Source organism: Sciurus vulgaris (assembly GCF_902686455.1).
Source record: "Sciurus vulgaris genome assembly, chromosome: 3".
NCBI classification, from domain to species: domain Eukaryota; kingdom Metazoa; phylum Chordata; class Mammalia; order Rodentia; family Sciuridae; genus Sciurus; species Sciurus vulgaris.
Window position 1 is genome coordinate 49,216,128 of NC_136463.1, and position 22,324 is coordinate 49,238,451.

The 22,324-nt window shown below is 41.8% G+C and overlaps 1 protein-coding gene across 5 annotated transcripts in view; it reads right to left on the reverse strand.

Annotated features, from left to right (window-relative positions):
* The window catches only part of ARHGAP44 (Rho GTPase activating protein 44), a 177,623-nt gene that overhangs the window by 61,036 nt on the left and 94,263 nt on the right, over positions 1-22,324 (reverse strand). For all 5 annotated transcript variants that reach the window (XM_079135297.1, XM_079135293.1, XM_079135296.1 and 2 more), the window contains exons 4-6: positions 14,346-14,422; positions 6,052-6,163; positions 3,176-3,252 (exon numbers count right to left, since the gene is read on the reverse strand). In XM_079135297.1, the coding sequence (XP_078991423.1) occupies positions 3,176-3,252; positions 6,052-6,163; positions 14,346-14,422 (266 nt within the window). The remainder of the gene's footprint in view (positions 1-3,175; positions 3,253-6,051; positions 6,164-14,345; positions 14,423-22,324) is intronic.

Below are 22,324 nucleotides of genomic sequence, written 5' to 3' on the forward strand. Positions count from 1 at the left end.
AACAACACATCTCTGTGGGCACTGTCTGGTTCTCGGTCCCACAGTCTGCAGCCTCCAACACAGGGACAAAACATGGAACATCCCCCTCATCTTGAGAGTCAAGAGTCTCATCACTAGGGGTTTCCTCTGCCTGATTTTTCTTTTCTCTTTTGTTATCAACAGGAACAACATAAAAGCACGGGGCTCTATAATAGCAGGAACACTAAAAAAAGGAAAAGCAAAGGTGTCTTTGTTAGCAGCAAAAGGTAGCAAAATAAAGGATTCTCTGTCACTTAAAGAACCTAACCATGGGAAAATCACTTTTAAAAAAGTCTTTGGGACTTCAAGCTGGCTTAACGCTCCAGGGATAGACACATGCCCCAGGAAACATTCCTGATTCCCAGATAAGAATTTAGGGCAAATTAGAAAGGAGGTATTCTATTCGAGGTGATTTCAAAATTTAAGCTGAAATGACGGAGCAGAAAAGAATCAGTGAGAATCCCTGAGTGATGCTTTCTTATAAAGGTCTGCCCCACACAAATGACATAGCTGGTTAATGCCTCCCTAACGTAGCCTCTAAAGTATCACAGGGTTTTCTGGCAAATAAGAGATGGAACAGCTGTGATTTTTCCCCAAGACAATACAAATGTAAATACTCCAAGGAGATTATGGAATCAAGTTACAACCACATTCTGAGTAGCACCGTGTGAAGAAAAAGCAACCAAAAGGCACGTGTGTGTCTGTGTTTATGCATATATACATATATATATACACATAAAACATATATATTATAAATAACACATATACAGTAACTAAATGAAAAGTTGATTTTTATGGCTTTGTAAATTTGGATTTTTTTAAGTACCTGAATTACATTTAATATATGTAAATTAAAATGAAGATATTTCCCCATTATTTTTTATTCCCTATCCTCCCCTCACCCTGCTAGATTTTGTCCTTTAGTCAGTATCCTGGTACTTTAAAAGCATACACTCTTCCCTTCTGTCTAGGGAAGTTTATTGGCAATATATATTGAGTAATTCATTTTCATATTAAAACATGGTCATAAGATGCCAAAATAGTGATCCCTTTGTGGAAACCAAGTAACAAAATATCAAGGGAAACTGGGAAAAAATTACACAAAAAATAATCCATTGGGAAAAGCAACATGAGCCATGAATTTGGAGGTATGGTAGTCTCCTCAGCCCATCCAGTCTATAAAGAACCTCAAGAGTTGGACTTTTCTTTCAGAGAAGAAACAGGGAGACTGAACATCATCCAAGGAGAGGCCAAGCTTTGAAGCTCGAAGAGCGGAAAGATAATTCTTCCTACTAAAGTAGCGGGCGCACTGCCATCATTCTTTGGGGATAGAGGGCTGTGACTCTATATCCTGAGGAGATAAAGGCAGCACACAAGCTTCCAGGAAACCCCAAGGAGACAGGGGAGTGAGAAACAGTTGTTTGGAATTTTGCAGACTGAGTCAAGGAGGCACACACAAGAGGTCCAGAAGAATTCTTGGAAGGCAAAAAGGAAAGCTCCTTTGTGGGACATCCATTGTCTTCTCCCTTCCTCTGTCACTGGCGTCCTACTTTTTGAGTCACTCCTTCCACTCCTGCTCTCCCGCCTCTTCCTCTTTCACCAAGGGAGGTGAGCTCTGGATGGCAGTCTTCTACAGCCCTAGACTCTGACCTTTACCCACACGGGCTTTGCCTCCAAGCCATTCACTTTGATGCTTACCTAATTTTTTATAGCCAAGGGTACTGCTTTCCAATGCACAGCAGTGATATCAGACTCCTTTTAAAAACAGATTTATTTTGAAAATTAATCAACTACTTTTAGAGGATACACAGGCACAGATGGCAAAAAATCATTCAGGTGGATTGAGGTCTAGGAAATACTAAATAAGGAAAGTCTTGTTCCTCTGCTGATTTTACCTGTTTTATTTCTGTCCTTTGGGGAACTGCCCTAAGCCTTTTACTCGTCCAGATACAGAAGTCCAGGGCACCAAGTAGTTCTGGTATTGGGTTCCTTTTGTAAAGTACTTGGGAAGTGATGTGACTTACTTCACCTCATTTGATACTCAAAACAACCTCCTCAGGTCTGCCCACAAATGCTACAGGTGAGGAAATGGATATTCTGGGAGAATAAGTGACTTTATCAAGGTCACAGATCTAGAAAATAGCTGATCTGGATCTTAGGACCTGACCTTCAGAGTCCTGTGGCTGGATTCTTTGTCCCATATCCCCTCATCCAAGCACATTCTGTTTGTGTTTCTTCATTTTGAGAAAATTAAAATGAGATGTAGACATAATCAAGATTAACCTACAAAGACCTAAGGTAGAAACAAATAATTCCTTCCATGTTAATACTCAGAAATGTGCACTAGTTCACTAGTGTGTGCTAGTGGCACCCCCACTCCACCCCCATAAGACCAAAGGGCAAATATGCACATCTCACAGATGACAGCCAGTCAGTGCCATCTCAGGGCCTCTGACACTCCCCTGCTGCAGGGATTTTTTGGTGGACTCTGAGAAGCAAGTTAGAGCAGTCATGTAAGACCTTAAGTTCTCTCGGAAGGGCCTCAGGTTTACAGTATGGCTACAGAAGGAGATATCTACCTCTATCACCAAGTTCAGAAAGAGTAATCCCCAGAACCAGAACACTTCCCTCACTACAGATGTGACATAGCATCCGTCCTACCTTTTGGTTCCCCTTGTTCCCTCCATCCCAGTCATGCTGGTCTTCTTTCTGCACCTTCAATATGCCATACTCATCCCCACCTCAGGATGCACTTGCTGTTTCCTCTGCTGTAGACAACCTGCATCAGATCTCTGCCTGGCTGCCTCCTCCTTACCATGTAAGTTTCAGACCAACTGATGTGTTCTCAAAAAGAGCCCAGTTTTACCCCAATTCATGTTAATACTTCTTTCCCCACCATTCCCCTCTAGAATTATGTTGTGTGTTGAGATTGCCCTGTTTGTTCCCTTGCCCAATATCTATTTCCAAAACCCAACTGCAGCCTCCTTGAGAGCAAGGACCCAGGGTGTTGACCTCCCTAACTCCAAGGCCTGGTTTACACCAGACGTTAAGAAAAACCTAGTGCAGGAGGGAACACGCTCACCCACACAAACCCATCCCCACCCCAAATGTGGTTGCTACTCCCAGAGAAGCAGAAAGAAACGCCAAGAAATTCTACCTGGTTCGTGAGGAATCCATATCCAGCACCAACTTTGCTAGATGTTTCCTCTGCTTCTGAATATTTGGGATTTCCACCTGTGGTTACGGAAGATGAGAGACATGAACTGAAGCACATGAAAAATTCTTTCAGAACTATTCTTTATGACAATTCTTTATGAACGATTGATAGGCACCCAGCAAGTTTTCAAGTTGTGTACCGATCCTCATTTTCAGATGAAATCCTTTTGTGCCACCTCTGCTTTACTAAGGTATAATCCTGAACAAACAGAAACTGTCTATGTTTTAGGTATACAACCTGATGCTCTGATATGTACACATTGTGAAATGACTACTAACATCAAGCTAATGAACATATCTCATCACCCTGCATAGCTACCATTTTCTTCCTCTACAACTTTGTGTGTATGCATGCACACCATAAGAACACTTAAGATCTACCTTCTCAGCAAATTCCAGGTACATAGTACGGTATTATTACTTTCCGTCACATCATACTGTTCATTAGAACTACACAAATTTACTCATCTTGCATAAATGAAACTTTGTGCCTATTATAGTCTGGATCTTAAATGTTCCCCAAAGGTCCACATGTAAAAGGCCTGTGGCACTACTGGGTGATGGGGTCTAGTTGGAAGAAGTTAGGTCGCTACAGGCATGCCTACAAGGGAATACTGGGAATACTGGCCCTTTCTTATCTCTGTTTTTGCTTCCCAGCTACCCTCAAGTGAACAGCTTTGCTGTATCATGCACTTCAGCCACGGTGTGCTGCCTCTTCACAAACCCAAAAACAAGAGCCAACTGACCACAGAATAAAAACTCTGAAAAACCAAAAACCAAAAAAAAAAACCATTCCTCTTTTTAAGTTAACATTCTCAAGTATCTTGTCACAGTAATGGAAACCTGACTACCACACTACCACAGTAACCTCTGGACAATATTAGATGAAATTCTTGATTCTTCTTCCTGAGTTACACTCTGCTGTCTCTTCCCTGGAGACCGGCCAGGCCCCCTTTCAACTGAGACCATCTCAGAGGTTCTAGGCTCCCCTGTTATCCAGGCTTGGCCACACTTCAGCCAGCACAAACAGTCTCAACCACATCTCTCCACTTCCACGAGGGCAAAAAGAGGGGAGAAATGAAGGAAGCTGAACAGTCACATCTGACACTCATAACCTAACTCAAAACGAAGAGCAGGAATCGAAGGAGCACTGGCCTCAGGAGATCTGAGGCACCATGAGGAATAGCAATAGCACAGACATTTTATATTTGCATAAATAGAGTAGGCATATTTGTATATTTATAGAAATAAAGTAAGATTTTTTCCAAAGTAAATAATGAGTAAACATTGCCATTCTGGTTTTCCTCCGTGATGAGTACTTCCATCTTGGTTGTATGTGGATGCTCTTTTTATATTTTTCTTTCTAAAATTGACTTCCCTGAACATTCCAGTGCAGGATTTTGGTTCCAGGCCCAGCAAAAGTAGGGCAGGATGTGAGAATTAAAAAAGAAAATTGGCCGTAAATTGAACTAAAATCATCTCAGGCTATTTTCTTTGAGATACACACACACACACACACACACACACACACACACACACACATATCACATATATATGGAAAATATGAGGAAACCCAACATTCTGTGAAGTGTTCTGTTCACTCTACTGAGCAAGGATGAGCAATGTGCTAAGTGCACCCGACCTCCTGCACCCAGGGGAAGTCTAAGTGCCTGGAGACGGCCTGAATCTGCACAGAGGCCTAGAGCAAGGCTGGGGAGAAAGTGTGTCCTCCGACAAGTCATGCAAGAAGAGTCTGCTTTCTGGGTCAGCCTTGCCCCTGGGTTTGCTTCGGGTTTTGGCCAGAGTCCTAACCTATCCTGCCTTATGAGGAGCACAGGGCCTCTCATGAATGCTCCAGGTGAGGGGATGACTGACCACAGGATGGAACCCAGAAGCCTAGAGCTGGTCTATTTCAATCTATGTCCAAGTATTATAACTAAGATTTTCTCTTTGATTACCTCTAGGTATATGAGTAATTATCTATACCTCTGTCCAAGAAAGAATACAAGAGGACGTGGAGGTACTAGAGGTGATCCAAAGAAGAAACTAGACACGGTCTAGGGCAATGCTGACCAACACAGTGGCCTCTAGTCACAGACAGCTACATGATACTAAATTTAAATTAACAAAAATTAAAATTGAAAACTGAGTTCCTGCATTGCACTAACCATATTTCAAATGCTTAAGAGCCACATAAAGCTGGGGATACATAGAACATTTCGATCACTGCAGGGAGTTGCAGGGGAGAGCAGTGCTTAGGTTTTATATGGCTGATTAAAGGCAACTGGGAGGGGCCTAGGGTTCTAGGCAAATCAAACCCCCCAACTATCTCTTGTCTCTCTTGATAAAATTTCACTTGGTGGAAGTCAGCTAAACTGACACACAGACATGAAGCTAGCTCAATATTAAATAGTTTAACTGAGTGTACTTAAGTCCAAATAGAAAAGATCATGTAAACATCACCTACAAGAGGCCCTGCAGGTCCCAGACTCCTTCTAAGGACAGCCCACCATTCACTTCACTGGGGAGGGGGTGGCAGTCAGGATTAGGGGTACAGAAGGAAGTGAGACAGCCAGCTTTGCATCTTTACCCATCAGAACGGCAATACAGGAGGCTGTGTGTGAAAGGAGGAGCAGTGAATTGTGGAAAGGGTTGCCGTATCTGGGAAGCTCGACCATGGGGTTGGGTTGTGATGATTCCTTATGAAAGACAACATTGCAGAATGGGTAGCAGGATAGGAATAGTAATAAGGCAGCAGGAGGAGTGAGCAAGATAGCTCCTGCTGTGCCCTCCCGGGTCACACAGCCTTGGCCTCACCTCAGCCAACAGAAACAGGGGCTCAATCACATCTCTCTCCACTTGCAATTCAAAATGTATCAGTTCCTGAGCCAGCTTGTCCTCTGTCTCTCCACAGAGTTTCAGCATCTTCCTGCAACAAAGGGGAAAAAATATACTGAATATCCCAGAGGACAACAATGTTGCCTGAGTTATGCTCCCGTCACCTCCCTGCAGGGTCAACTTCGCCCGAGTCAATGTCAAGAAGCTGGTCCCACAGCAGCCAGCGTCCAACTGCTTCAACTGTCTTCATCTCTGAAATGATCGGTTCTTCCAAACAGTGCCGAAGACTCTCTACGTGCCCAGAACGAAAGGAGATGTTTGGAAAACATAACAGAAATGTGGATAAAATAGACTCACATGTGTCAAATCCACAGACCTAAAAAGAACCAGATGGTTTGTTTTATCCATATCCTGGGAGTCCTGGAGAAACTAGTTAAGATTGACCCACTAACACATACCAAAACACATACCAAAACTCCCTTACTCCTAAGTCATAAAGATTTAATTAGTACAGGAAGAACAGTTAATTATCCAATGGAAAAGTAGGGGGGAGAAAAATTCCAAAAGTTTTTTTTTTTTTTTTTGGTACCCGGGATTGAACCCAGGGACCTGAACCACTGAGACATCCCTAGCCTTTTTTTTTAATTTATTAAATTTTTTTTTTTTTTTTTTTTTCAGAGACAGGGTCTCGCTTAGTTGCTTAGGGCCTCGAAAGTTGCTGAGGCTGGCTTTGAACTTGCAATCCTCCTGCCTCAGGCTCAGTCAATAGGATCACAGGCATGCACCACCATGCCTGTGATATATACTTATGCATAGGTAGATGAATGTAGAATAGATTCTAATACCTTTCATATCTGCTGCAAATGTCAACTCCCAGGTCATGGATTTATCTTTGTATGTTTTTAATGGTGCCCTTTATCTGATTTTCTGGTCCTTACCCCCATATTTCTAATACTACTTCTTAAGTTTTTGTTTTGTTTTGTTTTAAGTATCAAGGATTGAACCCAGAGGTGTTTAACCATTGAGTCACATCCCTAACCCTTTAAATTTTTTATTTTGAGACTGGGTCTTGCTAAGTTGCATAGGGCCTGGCTAAATTGATGAAACTGGCTTTGAATTTCTGATCCTCTTGCTTCAGCTTTCTGAGTCACTAGGATTACAGGCATGCACCCCCGTGACCAGTTTATTTCTTAATTTTTAAAATGTTAAGCTTTAGTTATTGACCATCAACTATGGAAAATTAGAATTTATCTTTGATTACATTTGCCCTCCCTCCATTTATTTATATAAGTACATGTTCAGTATTTATATTTTGACTATACTACAGGGTATGATTCCTAATCTAAAAGTCTGCAGTTTTCAAAGTTTTGGACTTTGGAGCATTTTAGATTTAGGATTTTCAGATTATGAATGTTTTTACTGGTCTATGCAAATAAGTATGTGCAAATATTCTAAATTCCTGATAAAACCCAAAATCCGAAAAACTTGTTATCAAGCGCTTCACATAAAAAATACTCAGCCTGTATTAGGACCATACTATGATTACTGTCCTTCCTGCACATTTATCTGCTCTCCCAGGAGTCAATAATTGCCTTGTTTCATTTTCTGTATACGTGATGAAGCTTAAAATCTCCACCATTTTTCTAATTTGTCTCTTAAGATACTGAATCACACCTGATGTGAAGGAATTTTGTCTTCTTGAATTCATGTCTCCTGGACTGTACCACCTGACCTAGTTCTCTTTCCTTGTATGCCTAACCTAGGGTACAGCTATCTCCCTGGCATCTTCCTTCAGAATTTCCTAGGGTTCTCTGTCCCTCTGTCCCATGCTGGATATTCTGGCATCTTGTGCCTCCTTTCTTGGTCACACTCTCACAATGCCTTAGGTTCCTGAGAAAAAAAGAGTATGAGGGAAGTCAAGTTTTCAGATCATATGTATCACAATATTCTCCTCTGCCCTCATAGAAATTGAAACTTGGGCAGGATGTTGGATTCTGCGCTGAATACTGTTTCCTTCAAAATTTTGAGGGCACGTCTTAATAATCTTCTAGCGTCATTGTTGCTTTTGGATGAGTCAGGAAGCATTCACAATTCTGGCTTTTAGAAATGTGACCATTTTTTTTTTTTTTTTCTGGAAGGAATAAAATCTTCTGTCACCAGTATTCATGATTGTGAGCCTTAGCACAGGTTTTATTTTTTCCCGTTGTACTGGAGTTCAATGGGCCTTTTCAGTAAAGAAACCCAGGAACTTCAAGTTGGAAAATGCTTTTGAATTATTTTTATAATAATAACTTTTAATATCACTTCCTTCTCACCTTTTCTAAGAACTGTTATTCAGGCTAAAGTCTTCCTGAATGGGTCCTCAAAATTTCTACCTTTTTCTATTTGCTATATCTTTGTTTTCTTGCTTGATTTTCTAGGCAATTTCCTCCAATTCATCTCTAACCATCTAATGAGAATTTCACAGCTGTTTTCATATTTTTTTCTCATTTCTATGAGCTTGCTTTTGATCTCCGAATGTTTTTCCCTATAAACTTCTCATACTAATATCCTTTTTATTCCGTGGATATACCATCTTTTCTTACTGCTTGAAAACGTAAGTGACAGTAGTCTTGAAATCTTTTCCTTCCCCCACACAATCTTCATTTCTTCCAAAGTGCATTTCCCCCACCCTGCTTCAGTCTCCAGGATTCAGGTTAGAGACTTTCCTCAGACCTCTGGGAATCTCTGGTGCCAGCTTAGATTTAAGGTGGAGACAAACAAGTAGTTCTGCATAGGGGGGAAACTTGTGGGCTGTGAGCTTGCCTGTAGGATGATCTGGTCGGGCCATTCACTGGGGCACTGCCTCCCTTAGATGTCCTCAAAGCTTCAGAGCCTTCTTTTGGGGCTGCTCAGATTCCCTTCTTGCCTGGAGAATAAAGCCTGGGGTCTCTTAAGTGGGGAGTGAGCACTGAGGAGTGTCTCAGCATCTATCAAGCAAGATCCAGTGACATTTCTTTTCATCCCCAAGAAAGAGTAAAGCTGCAGACTTTTCAGGGAGGTGTGCAGAGGGCAGGTTTTCAGTGCTCATATGGCACTTAAAAAGACCCCCCCACCACTCATACATTCATTATTCTAACTCACCCACTCTACCCTCGAAGACCCTCAATTCCACATGTCCCCAGTACCACCAACTCCTGAGCACCAGTCAGCATTTCCTGTTGAACATTATGTCAGATCTCTTCACATTCTACTTTTGACTTGGGGGTCAGTTTTCTGAATCAGACATTCTTTTGGGGGGAGTGGGAAGGGGACAGTGCTGGGGACTGAGCCCAAGGACTCCTACAGGTCAAAAAGCACTTTGCAACTGAGCTATATCCCCAGCTCCTCCTCACAGAACATTCATAGCTCACAGAATTATGTTGCTGATGAATTTTCTCTCATTTTCCATACCACTGTGGTTATGCCTTTTGCATGTGCATGTATGTGAGGGACTGGGGACTGAATTCAGGGGCACTCAACCACCGAGTCACATCCCCAGCCCTTTTTATTTGTTATTCAGAGACAGGGCCTCACTTGGTTGCTGAGGCTCACTTTGAACTGAAAATCCTCCCACCTCAGCCTCCTGAGCTGCTGGGATTACAGGTGTGCACCACCATACTTGGCCTGTGGTTATGTCTTTTGTGTGTGTGTTCTACATGTGGTATTGCAGATGGAACCCAGGGGTACTCTACCACTAAGCCACATCCCTAGCCACTTTTATTTTTTATTTTGAGACAGAATCTTCCTAAATTGCCCAGGCTGGTCTTAAACTTGCAATCCTCCTGCCTCAGTCTCCCAAGTAGCTTGGATTATAGGTGTGAACCACTGCACCCAGCAGTTTATATCCTTTAAGGAAAAAAAAATATATGAGTGTTTATTGTAGTTTATTGGAAGAAAATAAAATCAGATGTGCATTCAGCCTCTGATCTTTACTTCCAACCTTGCTGCATCACTGAGCCCTGGGCATGCCTCTTGGGAACACCACCTAATGGAATTTCATGTTTATTCCATCTCCATCTGTGATGACTACCATGCACTCAGTAACTGCTATCACCTTCATTCTCTGTTTTCTATTTATTATGCTTTCCTTTGCTAGATTCTTTCTCTTTTGGTCTCTGTAATAGTTTTTGTGATGGTCCCCCCCCTCTCATTTATATCCTTTTTCATCTTTCTATTAGTTTGGAAGCTATACATTCTATTCCTCTTTTTGTCATTATTCTTACTTTTCTAACATGCACTCCTGACTTTAAATTTAAATGGAATATCTTCATCATCTTTCAGACAATATAAGATCTGGTAACAATGACTCTCCCTCTGATGTTTCAAGTTATTATAGTCTAGTATTTTAGTTTTACTTGCTTATCATCCCCCTGAACTAATCATCCTAACATTACTGGGTTTTAATTCAAGGTTTATTTTCTTTACATTAAAGGATAACAGAATAAGGCCACCCCAAGGATGCCGTGTTGGCACAAGGTTATTAGGAGCTGACTGCAACTGAAAAGAAGATATAAAAAAATAAATAAATATATAAAGCTTTGTGACTCCTTCTTTTTGCCTGAAAGTGGAACATAAACATATGAAAATGCTTCCCCTTCCTTATTATAGTTTGGGTCTTAAATATTCCCCAAAGGCCCATAGTTAAAGGTTTGATCACCACCCTGTGTTACTCCTGGAAGGTGGCAGAAACTTTAGGAGGTGAGGCTTAATCAGAGGAAGTCAGTCCCTTGGGGCAAGTTCTTTTTTTCACACTAGGAATTGAACCTGGGATCCAGGGTGCTTAACCACTGAGCCTCAGCCTTAGTACCTTTTTTTTTTTTCTTAAGACAGGGTCTTTCTAAGTTGCTTAGTGCCTCACTAAGTTGTAGAGGCTAGCTTTCCTGCCTAAGCTCCCAGAGCTTCTGGGATTACAGGTGTGCACCACCACATTCAGGCATGCTCTTGAAGGGATAGTGGGACCCCACTTTCTCTCTCTTTACTTCCTGGCCATCCTGAGGTAAGTAACTTTGCTCAGGCATGTGCTTCCCCACCATATTGTTCCATCTCATCAGAGGCCCAAAAGTGATGGAGCCAGCTGACGATGTACTGAAACATCGAAAATCATAAGCCAAAACAATTCCATCATCCTTTTAAATTGATGATCTCAGGTATTTTGTCACAGTGACAGAAAACTGACTAACTTACCTCTCTACCAGAAACAGAAGTTAATCATGAATGAATGGACATTTTTTTTAAGCTGTCTGTTTTATCTCAACTCCCTAAGGTCTCCCTCCCAGTGATGGGAACAAAGCTCTTAAAGCTGTTCCAGGATATAAGATTACCAGAAACTGTTGACCAGAATCTACGCCCTGTTGTAAAACATTGTGAAACATGTTGTATGTTATCAGCAAACCCAGACCCCCTTTGGAATTTCCCGGCGGCTTTGTTCCCCTTTTCCCCTTCCATGTGCAACCCCTCCCGATGTGTGGTTTCTGCCTTTATAAACTTGTAAGATTTTCTGCGAGGGACTCGACTCCTTGACTCCTGCGTGAGTCACGAGTTGGGTCCCAGCGCGCTAGAATAAAAGCCTCTTGCGGTTTGCATCAAGTGACGCCTCCTGCGGTTGACTGGGGTTGCCGTCGATCCGTGGGACAGAGTTAGGGTCTCCTTTTTGGGGGTCTTACAATCACAGGCAACAACTTTAGACCATAATTAGCCCCACACTGGAGTCAGAGAAAACCACATAACAGACATCACCAACTAGTCCTTATACACCACTGGTTCCCCATATAGTTACCTTCCCACAATCTTCCATTCCTTTGTCTTGTCATTTCTCCAAAAACTGCTGTGCTTCTGCGAGATGCTGTATGACCCCACGTTCCCACCACCCCTCTGTTATTCCTCACTGCATTCTCCCATGTGTGTGTGCCACACATATCACAATAGGGACTTGGAAAAGATGCCTTTGCCAAAAGCAGTGATGCTTAGGCACACAGATGCCGCATGAGGAAGTAAAAGCAGGACAAAGATGGGAATCTCTGCCTTTATTTTATATGTGTCTCTTTTATTACTTTAAGTTTAGGTTATGTCCCTGCCCAGCTCTGCATGTAATCTGCATGTTAATCATTTAAGAAATACTCATCTAAAGTAGTACTGCAAGTTTATTAGCCCTAAATTTACCTAACCTGTCTTGTCCCCCTTGAATACTGAGACAAGATTTGCAGCACCCTATTTCAGACCCCTGGACTGGTGCCTAGAAGTCCCCAGTCATCACCCACTTCCAGACCACAGGTCTGACCAACAAGCACCCTGAGCAAGTGAAAGCAGTCCCCTCCAAGGGAAAAGAACTTCTCTTTTCCCTCAAGGAAAAAGGACCTAAAGCTCCTGTTGAACACCCAAAGACAGCAAAGACGGATATAGCTCAGTTGTCAGAGAGTTTGTCTCACAGGCACACAGCCCTGGATTCAATCCCCAGAACCACAAAAAAAAAAAAAAAAAAAAAAAAAAAAGACAGCAAAGATAGTACTGAGATACTGGATCTCACTTTGCCTTCCCAATGGGGCCATGTTGGTTAGTTTCCTTTCCTACTTTCACCATGAACTTCTCCACTTGTTTTTTTAGGGGGAATGGCTACACCCACTTAGTTGGGACCCCTGGAGTCAGGCCTCTGGCCTCGGATCTCTGTAACAAAATTAATAAAACATGTATGCTTTTCTCTCATTGATCTGTCTTTGGTCAACCCAATTTGCAGAACCTAAAACAGTTGAAGGGAAAAAGAAAATTTCCCCTTCCCTATAACATGTTCTCCAAGTTTTAAATTATACCTCGCTACTTGCACTTCTCAACTTTCCTCTGTACGTGTATCTATTTCGTAAAGCCTTAACTGGTTCCACCATGAAAATATGCAAGTAGTAACTCCAACTAGTGAAGTGGTTTAACTATGTAAGTGAAGTTTTCTGGCAAGTAGTTGACTATGCAAGGAGTAAATCTTTGAAAATATCTTTACTTTTCCCTTATTTTTCAAACATATTTTGTTGTTAATTTTGACTGGGGCATTATAATTATACATAATAGTGGGGTTCATGGTGACATAGTTGTACATGCATGTAACATTATTTGCTCAATCTAGTACCTTGAATAATGATTTAGTTTACCACAAAATTCTAGGTTGTGTGTATTTTCCTTCAATACTTGAAGATATTCCTCCATTATCTCCTGGCATTTATTTTTGGCCAATGAATAGTTTGTTATCAGTTTAATTGCTCTTTTATGGGTCATTATCTTCTTTCTCTGACTGATTTTAAATTTCTCTCTGTTTTTGTTTATAACCTGGAATTTTACCACAATATGCCCAGGGGTGAATTTCTTTTTATTGATCTCAGCTGGGACTTTTTGTGCTCTTTAAATCTTGTGTTTTTCTTTCAATCTGGAAAACAAAGATTCAACTGCAAACTTCCTCCTCCCCAAGGCTTGTTCTCCTGAACTCCTTCCAGACCCAGTGCCCTGCTTGTGGGTCCCCTCCCCCACACCCCTCCATCTAATTATGCAGGTTCCCTCTCACCTGTCCTTCACTGGGCTCCTGCTTGCTGTCAGCTTCAGATCCTTCTCCAAGCTCACTAGTTCTTTCTTTGTGATATCTCCAGTTCATTTCAACTAAATTTTAAGATTATCAGCATAATTCAATTTTAAAACATTCACTCATTGGTTTTTGTTCAATTCTGCCCATTCTTTTTTCTTTTTTCTCCTATTATTTGATTCTTTCATCAAGGATTTTCTTTGTCTTTTGCTCATATGGAATTTCACTTTAAGTAATTAATTATTTTACATTTTATTCCACACCATCCTGTTACTGTAGGTTCTTAGGGTACTGATGGTGCTACTGATTGTAGGAGAATCTATCGTGTTCTCTGGGGAGACTATTTTTAGTGTGCTTTACCATGAGCTCACCGCCAGCAAGACTGCTTCTCCTGGGAATGCACTAACTTCTGACATCAGACACTGAGAGGTGGCCATTTGCCTAGATTGAAGGTCTGGGGATTTTAACTGTCCTTCACCTGTTTTATGTTAATTTCTCCACCAGGACTTGCCTCACTGCACAGAAACTATAACTTTCCAGGTGAGAGGATTTTGATTTCTCCATGGAACCATTTTCTCCTTTCCCATCCAAGTCCCTGGCCAGAGTTCAGATGTGCTTCCTGAGGAGTTCTAGTACCCTTTGTTACAATGGGGATTTACCTAGATTTGGCACAAACCCACACAGGGTGACATCTTACCCAAGAAGTGTGTCATCTCCCAGGATAGCTGACCCCTCCATTAAACACTGAGCCAGTGTTGTCAAAGGCAACTTTTTCTGAAAAGGAAACAAACAGCATCATGAGAATTATTTCTAGTAGTCACCTATTTCTACTCTACAAGGGCAAAAAGTCAAACACTTTATGTTAGACTTTACATTAGCTAAGAAACAAACTGACTTTAAAATATGTTTAAACCTAAAAAAGTCATAGCACACGATGATGGGATGCATTACAAGATGTCAAAATTCAGAAAGCTAAAACTGAACTAAATGTGTTTCTTTGGAAAATAAGCCTAAGGTTTACATACTACATTGTAAAATGAAGGACAGCAAGCTGGAAAAAAAGGAGAACATCTCAGAGTTCACAAAGACTTGAGCAAGGCATTAGTTTCCAAAACTCAACCTCTTCCTCCAACAGTCTATTAGCCCCACTTTATAAACAAAGCAGCTAACCATCAAGAGAGAAAAGTGTTCACATACAATTACAATGTAAAGAAAGTCAAAATAAAGACTCTCCAAAGACAATATGCAAGTGGCCAACAAGCACATGAAAAGAAGCTTAACCTCATCAGCCACTAGGGAAATGCAATCAAGGTCACCATGAGATACCACGTACGTAACAATATTAATTAATGTTTTTTAAAAACAGACAATAAGCACTGGTGAGCATATGGAGAAATGTGTGGCTAGTGGAAATATAAAACGGTATAGCACTGTGGAAAAGCTTAATTGTATCTCAAAGTCTAGACAACATTACCCTGTGGCACAGCAGTTCCACTCCTGGGTATATGCCCCAAATACATGAAAAAAGATGTGCAAACAAAAATGGGTACAGACGTGTGAATACCAGCATTATTTATAATAGTCAAAAGGTGGAAACAATGCAAACATCTACAGACTGAGGAATAGATAAAAAAAAGTGGTCTATTCAAAATGTGGGATATTATTTAACTGTAAGTCCTGACACATGCTACAATACAGATAAGCCCTGAAGAAAAACATGCTAAGTGAAATATGCCAGACACAGGACACATATGGTATGATCCTGTTTATAGGAAATGTCCATAATAAGCAATTTGTAGAGACAAAAAACAGATTCAAGGTTAATAAGGGCTGTAGGGGAAAGGTACAGGGTTTCCTTTTGGGGTGAGGAAAACGATCTGCAACGGGGGTCTGTGTATATAAGATCACTATAGACTTTACAATGGTAAACTTTTTTTTTTTTTGGTACTGGTGATTAATAAACTCAGGGGCACTTAACCCTGAGCCATATTCCCAACCCTTTTTGAAATATTTTATCTAGAGATAGGGTCTCTCTGAGTTGTTGAGACTGGCTTTGAATTCACGATCCTCCTGCTTCGGCCTCCCTAACCACTGGGATTACACACCTATGCCACCACAGGCAAGCTACTAAAGGACTATAGCATGGCCCATCCATCCCTACAAAGCCCTCTACTGCTGGACACGGTGGCACATGCCTACAATACCAGTAGCTCGGGAGGCTGGGCAGGAGGATCACAATTTCAAAGCCAGCCTCAGCAACTCAGGGAGACCCTAAGAAATTTAGTGAGACTCTGCCTTTAAATAAAAAATAAAAAGGGCTGGGGATGTGACTCAGTGGATAAGCAACCCCAGGGTTCAATCCAAAAGAACAAAAACAAACAAAAAAGCCCTCTCCTTACAGAGCCAAAAGCACACACAGGCAGACAGCAGAAGAAAATCAAGAAGGTAGGGACTGCTGGCATATCCTTGTATCGTCTGCTCTTTGTGGCCATACAGATAGTCCTTCGAATGGACAGTGATACACGAGGCCCAGCCCAGAGCTTTATGGTATAATTTCCCAGAGAGCTTCTATGTAATTCACTTACTAATCCAGTGCATATGGAAAGTAGGCATACACCACACCAGCAGTGAACCAAGCTCTCATGGAACCTTTCCAGCAGGGGAGATAGGGAATAAAGATATGCACCTCTTCATCGGGCTATTCACCTGTTCCCTTTATAATATTGTTTACAATAAACTAATTAATACAATTTCTGTGAGCCCTTCCAGTGTGGAGGGACGGTCACGGAAACTCCAATTTGTGAGTGGTCAGTCATCAATGCCAGAGGCGAGGATTTACGGTTGGCCTCTGGGGGCAGGGCGCTGTTTTGTGGAACTAAGCCCTGAACTTGTGGGATCTGGCACAAACTCCAGGTAGATAGTGTCAGAATTGAACTGAATTGTAGGACAACCAGCTAGGGTCCAGAGTAAAAGAATTAAGGAGCATGGAGGAATCCTCCCCATACTTCTGGTCACGAAAATATAATATAAAAGTATAGACAAATAAAGTGTGTTTTTAACAAAAGCAGACTTAAGATCCCAATATGGGCTCATGGAGAGAGCACAGAATAAGGTACTGGTTCTCAACCAGTGATTCTGTCCTAGGGACATACATCTTCTACCTGCATCACTACGGCTGGGCTCTGGCCTCCTTCGCTGTTAGTCATCCTTCTCCAGCTGTGTTGATGTGCTATTGAACATGCTGAGCTTTGTTCTTGCTCTACCTTCTAAAGGAACGCAGTACCTGGAGACATAGTTAGCTGTCACAATTTGAGAGATGCTATTTGCATCTGGTGGGTAGAGACCATCCCACGATGCACAGGGCATCCTCCCCAACAAAGAATTACTAAGCTCAAAATTTCAGAAGTGTCAAGGCTGAGACACCTGGTGTAACTTCCAACTTCGTCAAATATACCAAAAAATAATCAGTGAAGATGCTCCACCAGAATGTCAGTACATTCAGGGTACCAGTCAGCCAATAAAGGCCATTTTGATTTGAGATGAACATTCACAATCCTAAAACCTGCCTTCAAGGCAAAACTTCAGGTTTCCTAAATGTCTTCAAAATTTGACAAAGCAGCAACAGAGGATTCTGTATCACAGAGTAAAGAGGACTTCAGATGGTCTAGGAGTAGACATCCTTTGAAGAAATATTCCACCAGTAGGTGAGTAGAGTCTTTTTCAAATATGGAAAAAGACTAGTCTAATTGGTCCAGTCTGAGTTGAGCAGAAAACCTGTGACAGGTAACCAAAGTGTGAAGGTCAATATCAACACAACAAGGACAGCCACTGAGAGACCTTAAAGTTGATCAGAGTCCTGGAGGGACAATGACAAGGGAACAGGCCAAGTGTCAATTATGCAAAATTCAGACCAAAAAAGGTTGAAGTGAAATCACTTCTAATCACTTAACACCACATTGATGATGATTGATGCTCTCATGTGACAAAGAGGAGACAGAGTAGTTTGTTAAGTGACAAACTACTACAAAATGAGAAAATCATTTCTGTTCTAATTGTTTTTTTAATTCTCAAGATTTTAACAAACGAAGAGAATAACCTTTCTCTTTCACTTTCTTTTTTATCTATCTACGTACCTGTATCAAATAAATGCATTTCTAAGTAGGAATAGATGCATATGTATTATGGTTTGGACACAAGGTATCCTCCAAAGGAAGAGAATGAATAGATTATGAAAGCTGTAACCTAATTAGTTCATTCTAGTTTGAATGGACTAAATGGGTGGTAACTGCTGGCAGATAGGTTTGGCTAGAAGAAGTGGGTCACCGGAGATGCACCCTGGAAGGGTGCATCTGACCTGCACAGACTTCTCTTCCCTCTCTCTGCTTCCTGGCTGCCATGCGCCGAGCAGCTTTCCTCCACCATGCCCTTTTGCCATGATGTTCTGTCTCACCTTGGGCCCAAAGCGATGGAATTGGCCAACTATGGGCTGAACCTCTGAAACCATAAGCCAAAATACTTTCCCTTCTCTAAGTTGTTCTAGTCAGGTAATTTGGTCACAACAAGGAAATAATAACATATTATAGCACAAAACCAGAAAGGTGTAGGAAGGTACTTGGCAAAACGTCTCCTTCCCACCTTTATCCCTTAACCACCTAACTCGCTTTACCAGATATGCCAGTGACCAGACTTTTATGTATCCTTCCACCAAAGTTCTAAGAAGATCCAACTCTGTGTGTGTGTGTGTGTGTGTGTGTGTGTGTATGTGTGTTTATTGGATATTTTTTCCCTACAAATGTTAGCATACTATCTATATCCCTCTGTGCCTGGGCTTCCTTTCCACATAGAGATATCCTTACATACAGAACTGTCCCACTCTTTTGTTTTTGTGTTTTAACTGCTACAGAGATCACTGAATGAAGATGACAATGTATTGACTCAAGTCCTCTACCAGTGGTGTAACTGACTCTAGCAAAGATGTTTGAGGTAAATTCAAGGGCTTGGAGTCCATTCCAAGGGTGGGAGAAGCAGGGTCACTGGTAAAACTCAGTAGAAGTCAGAGTTTTATCGGAGTAGATGCTTTAATAACAGGAAATTGGAAGGAAGCCACCAGATGACAAAAGGAAGCAACATGATGTCCCTTCATGACAAGGGATAGGGCCATCCATAATCAGAGGCAGGAGATAAGATGTTAATGAACTACAACCCCCAACAGACTACAAGTAACTTCTATTTCTAAAACTCTACAGTAAAAAGAGTAAATTGAGACCTGAAGAAGAGCCAGGTAGTGCAGCATTCTCATCTAACCCACTGACTGCTCCTCTCTGAGGTAGTATTTCTCTCTCCCCATCCTTTGCCCCACCCCTTCATAAAGAACAACATTCAGTCTTCACAGGATTAAAACCACCCAAACATCTACAAGAGTTGCTGGAATCTGTTTCCCTGCTCCCTGCTGCCAAGGATCTATGCCAAGAGAGCTGCTGCCAGCCCTTGGTGAATATTACTGAACATCTTAGCAAACTTCATGCTAGCCAATGAATTTCAGGGTCAAAGAGAAGGTATTAAAATTAACTTTTTCCCTGCCTCTAGAATTCAGATAGAACCTGAAAAATAAAAGAAGGAAAGACAGAATGTCCCAGGGTTTGGATGCTGAGATGACTATTTTCTTTACCATTACCTTGAGCATAAGCAAAATTAGGAAGGAGTAGAGAGCTGAGCTTCACCCTTGGGTGGCCAGATCCAGAGATCATCTCCAAGTCGTCCTGCTAAATGGCCTGTTACAGAATAGGAAGGGTTCGAACTGGACAGGCAGCTTGTTAGGCAAGTTCTGTGCCTAAACTACTCATGGGCCATCCATTCATGACACAGATCTCTTGTTATCACTGCCTACCATGTGGTATGCTCTGTTTTAGGCACTGAGAACATGGCTGATAGACATATCAAGATCTCTGCCCCAACAGCGCTCACACATCAGTGAAGGAAAGTAGTGATCACAGCAATTTCAGAGGCTAACATGTGCCATGAAGAGAATGATAATATTGGGTGGTAGGATGGGGGAAGGGGAGGAGCCAATGCATTAGATGGTTGGGAAAAGCTTTGCTGAGAAGGTGACATCTGAGGAGAGAGCTGAACAATAGAAGTTGCTCACCTGAACTGCTGGGTCAGAGCATTCCACAGACTAGAGCAAGCACGAAGGCTCAGAGAGGGATGTGGCTCAGTGGGTTCAGGAGCACATTCACACAGCAAGAGAAGGATAACTGACAGGGAAGGGTGCAAGAGCTGAGCCTCGGGGATGCAGGGAAAAGACGTATAACTAGGATCCAAGCAAGGAGTTCATATTTTATTCTACAGTGGGAATCTTTTGGTGGGATTTAGGCAGGAGAGTGACAGGATCTGGTTTCCATTTTAAATCCTCATGGGCTGTTGTAGAGGATGGAATGTGAAGGAGGAGGTGAGGGGTTGAAGTGGCAGACCTGGAAGGAACTTCTGTATAATGACAGCTACTGGGACAAGGGTACCACATGCTAAAACAAAACACAAATTCTTTAGAAGAAGGGTCAGCATGATTTATTGGAAGCCTGGCTGTGGGATATAAAAAAAGGAAGAGTAAAGGGTCATGTGTGGGATTTAGGTTTGAGCAAGTGGGCAGAGTGTTGCTAGTTCCTTCTGGTAGAGCTTGAAATGCCACAGTTCCTAGGGCTCTTGATTCAAAGACCATTTGTCATCTCCTCCTATGTTTTCCCTGCTGTGTGATCTCAACTTCATGGATTCACTAGTCACTCAAGTCAATGCACATGAACCCCCCCTCCTTTCTTGTTGTACCCCAGACCCACTCAATTAAAGGGTCTGAATATTCTACCTCCAGTACCAAGCAGGTAAGCTCTCTCCACTTTCCCTATTCCCACTGCCCTTACCTAGATCTTTGTCATATTTGTCTAATTGGCTCTGACTTCTACCATGGCCCCAACCCCACTCATTCATTGCTCATAGAATTATCCATGAATCTGATCATATCACTCTCTAATAAAACCTCAGCTTTCCACTGATCTTAGGTATTTAGTTCAAATCCTCACCATGACCTAGAAAGCATGAACCAGTCCCCTGAGGTCCTATCTCTTGCCACTTTCCTCCTCTTCTCTATGATTTGGTCACTTTAGCCACCTTTATGTTTCTTAAGAACATCACACTCCTGCCAGTTCAGGTAGCACAGGCCTATAATCCCAGTTACTCAGGAAGCTGAGGCAGGAAGGTTACAAGGTGGAGGTTAGCCTGGGCAACTTAGCAAGACCCTGTCTCAAAATAAAGAGTAAAAAGGTCTAGGTACATAGCTCAATGATTTAATCCCCAGGACTACAAAGAAAAGAAAGAAAAAAAAAATGTCAGATTCCTTGCTGTCTTTGGAGACTCAGCACACACTGGCCCTGTCCCCTGTGCCCCTTTTCATGCTGTCATCCTTCACTTGTCTTTAACGGCCACTTGCAGGTGGAAAACCACTGTACTCCCAGTGAACCCCTCTTCCTAACACTAAGACCTGATCTGACTATGTGACACAACTACTTTCTAATATTTGTTAAAAAAGGTGGAGAGACACTTTCCCTTGCTAGCAGATTACTGGACATGACCTCCTTATATGACATGCAAGGACTGAAAACATCTTCATCATACTGAGAGTCTTAAGAACCTATAAACTAACCAGCTATTAGGTTGGACTAAGTGAGACAAAATGGAAGTCTCATTCATATCCTTTCTGTTCTCCATCCTACATAGGGAATCTGGTCTAACTCAATATCCAGGGAATGATATGCTCTTTCTGGTTGCTGAGAGAGTGATAGAAAAGTGGCAAAAATTTTTTTAGCCCATTCCCAATCTGAAAACCAGCTACAACTTTCAGCACCAAACTTTTAAAGCTGCATGACAAAAGTAGTTTATAACTAAACTATTAAAGAGCTAATGAGCTTGTTACAAGAGAAATAACAGGAAGCAATGATTCACATGCATCCTAGTAAAGCATAGAACCGCATGGATACCCAGTCCTTCCTAATCCCAAGATGCTGTGACTGCTAGAGGGCTGAGAGGCGCTGACCTCCGACTAACGTCAGCTGGCGTCTTTCCCTCTGTGCCACCTCCTGAACTGGGCTTAATACCCCACTTCCCTGGCCAGGATTTGGCCATTCATTTCTCCCCCTTCCCTTTCACTGATCCCTTTTATATATTCTTATTTTCCCACTTTTTATCCTTCTTCCTTTTCCCCCATTCCTTAGATCTTGACACAGCTCCCTACCTAACCATATCGAAGAACTGAGCTCATTTTCCAGTCTTTAAGGAAATTCATAATTTCCTACTAAACCGTCTGATGTGCTACTTTAGGGAAAAAAAAGAAAAACTAAAAAAAAAATTCTTGAGTCTAGGATTTGGAATTTCTTATGACTGTTAAATACTTTTAACTTTAAAAGTAATTAAATACTTTAAACTGTAAATGGTTCTTTGACTTTCAGAACCTTTTACTCAGTCATACGATGATAAAGACGGATCAACCCAAGACCCATTACTGACAAGACCAATTAGTTAAAATCTGTACAGTGAAATCCCTGATCTCTGCATGCTCGCGCACCTCCTTCCACTGCAAACTTCCTCCAGGTCAACTAAGCTGGTGCCCCGTTTACAGGCTCAACACTGCAC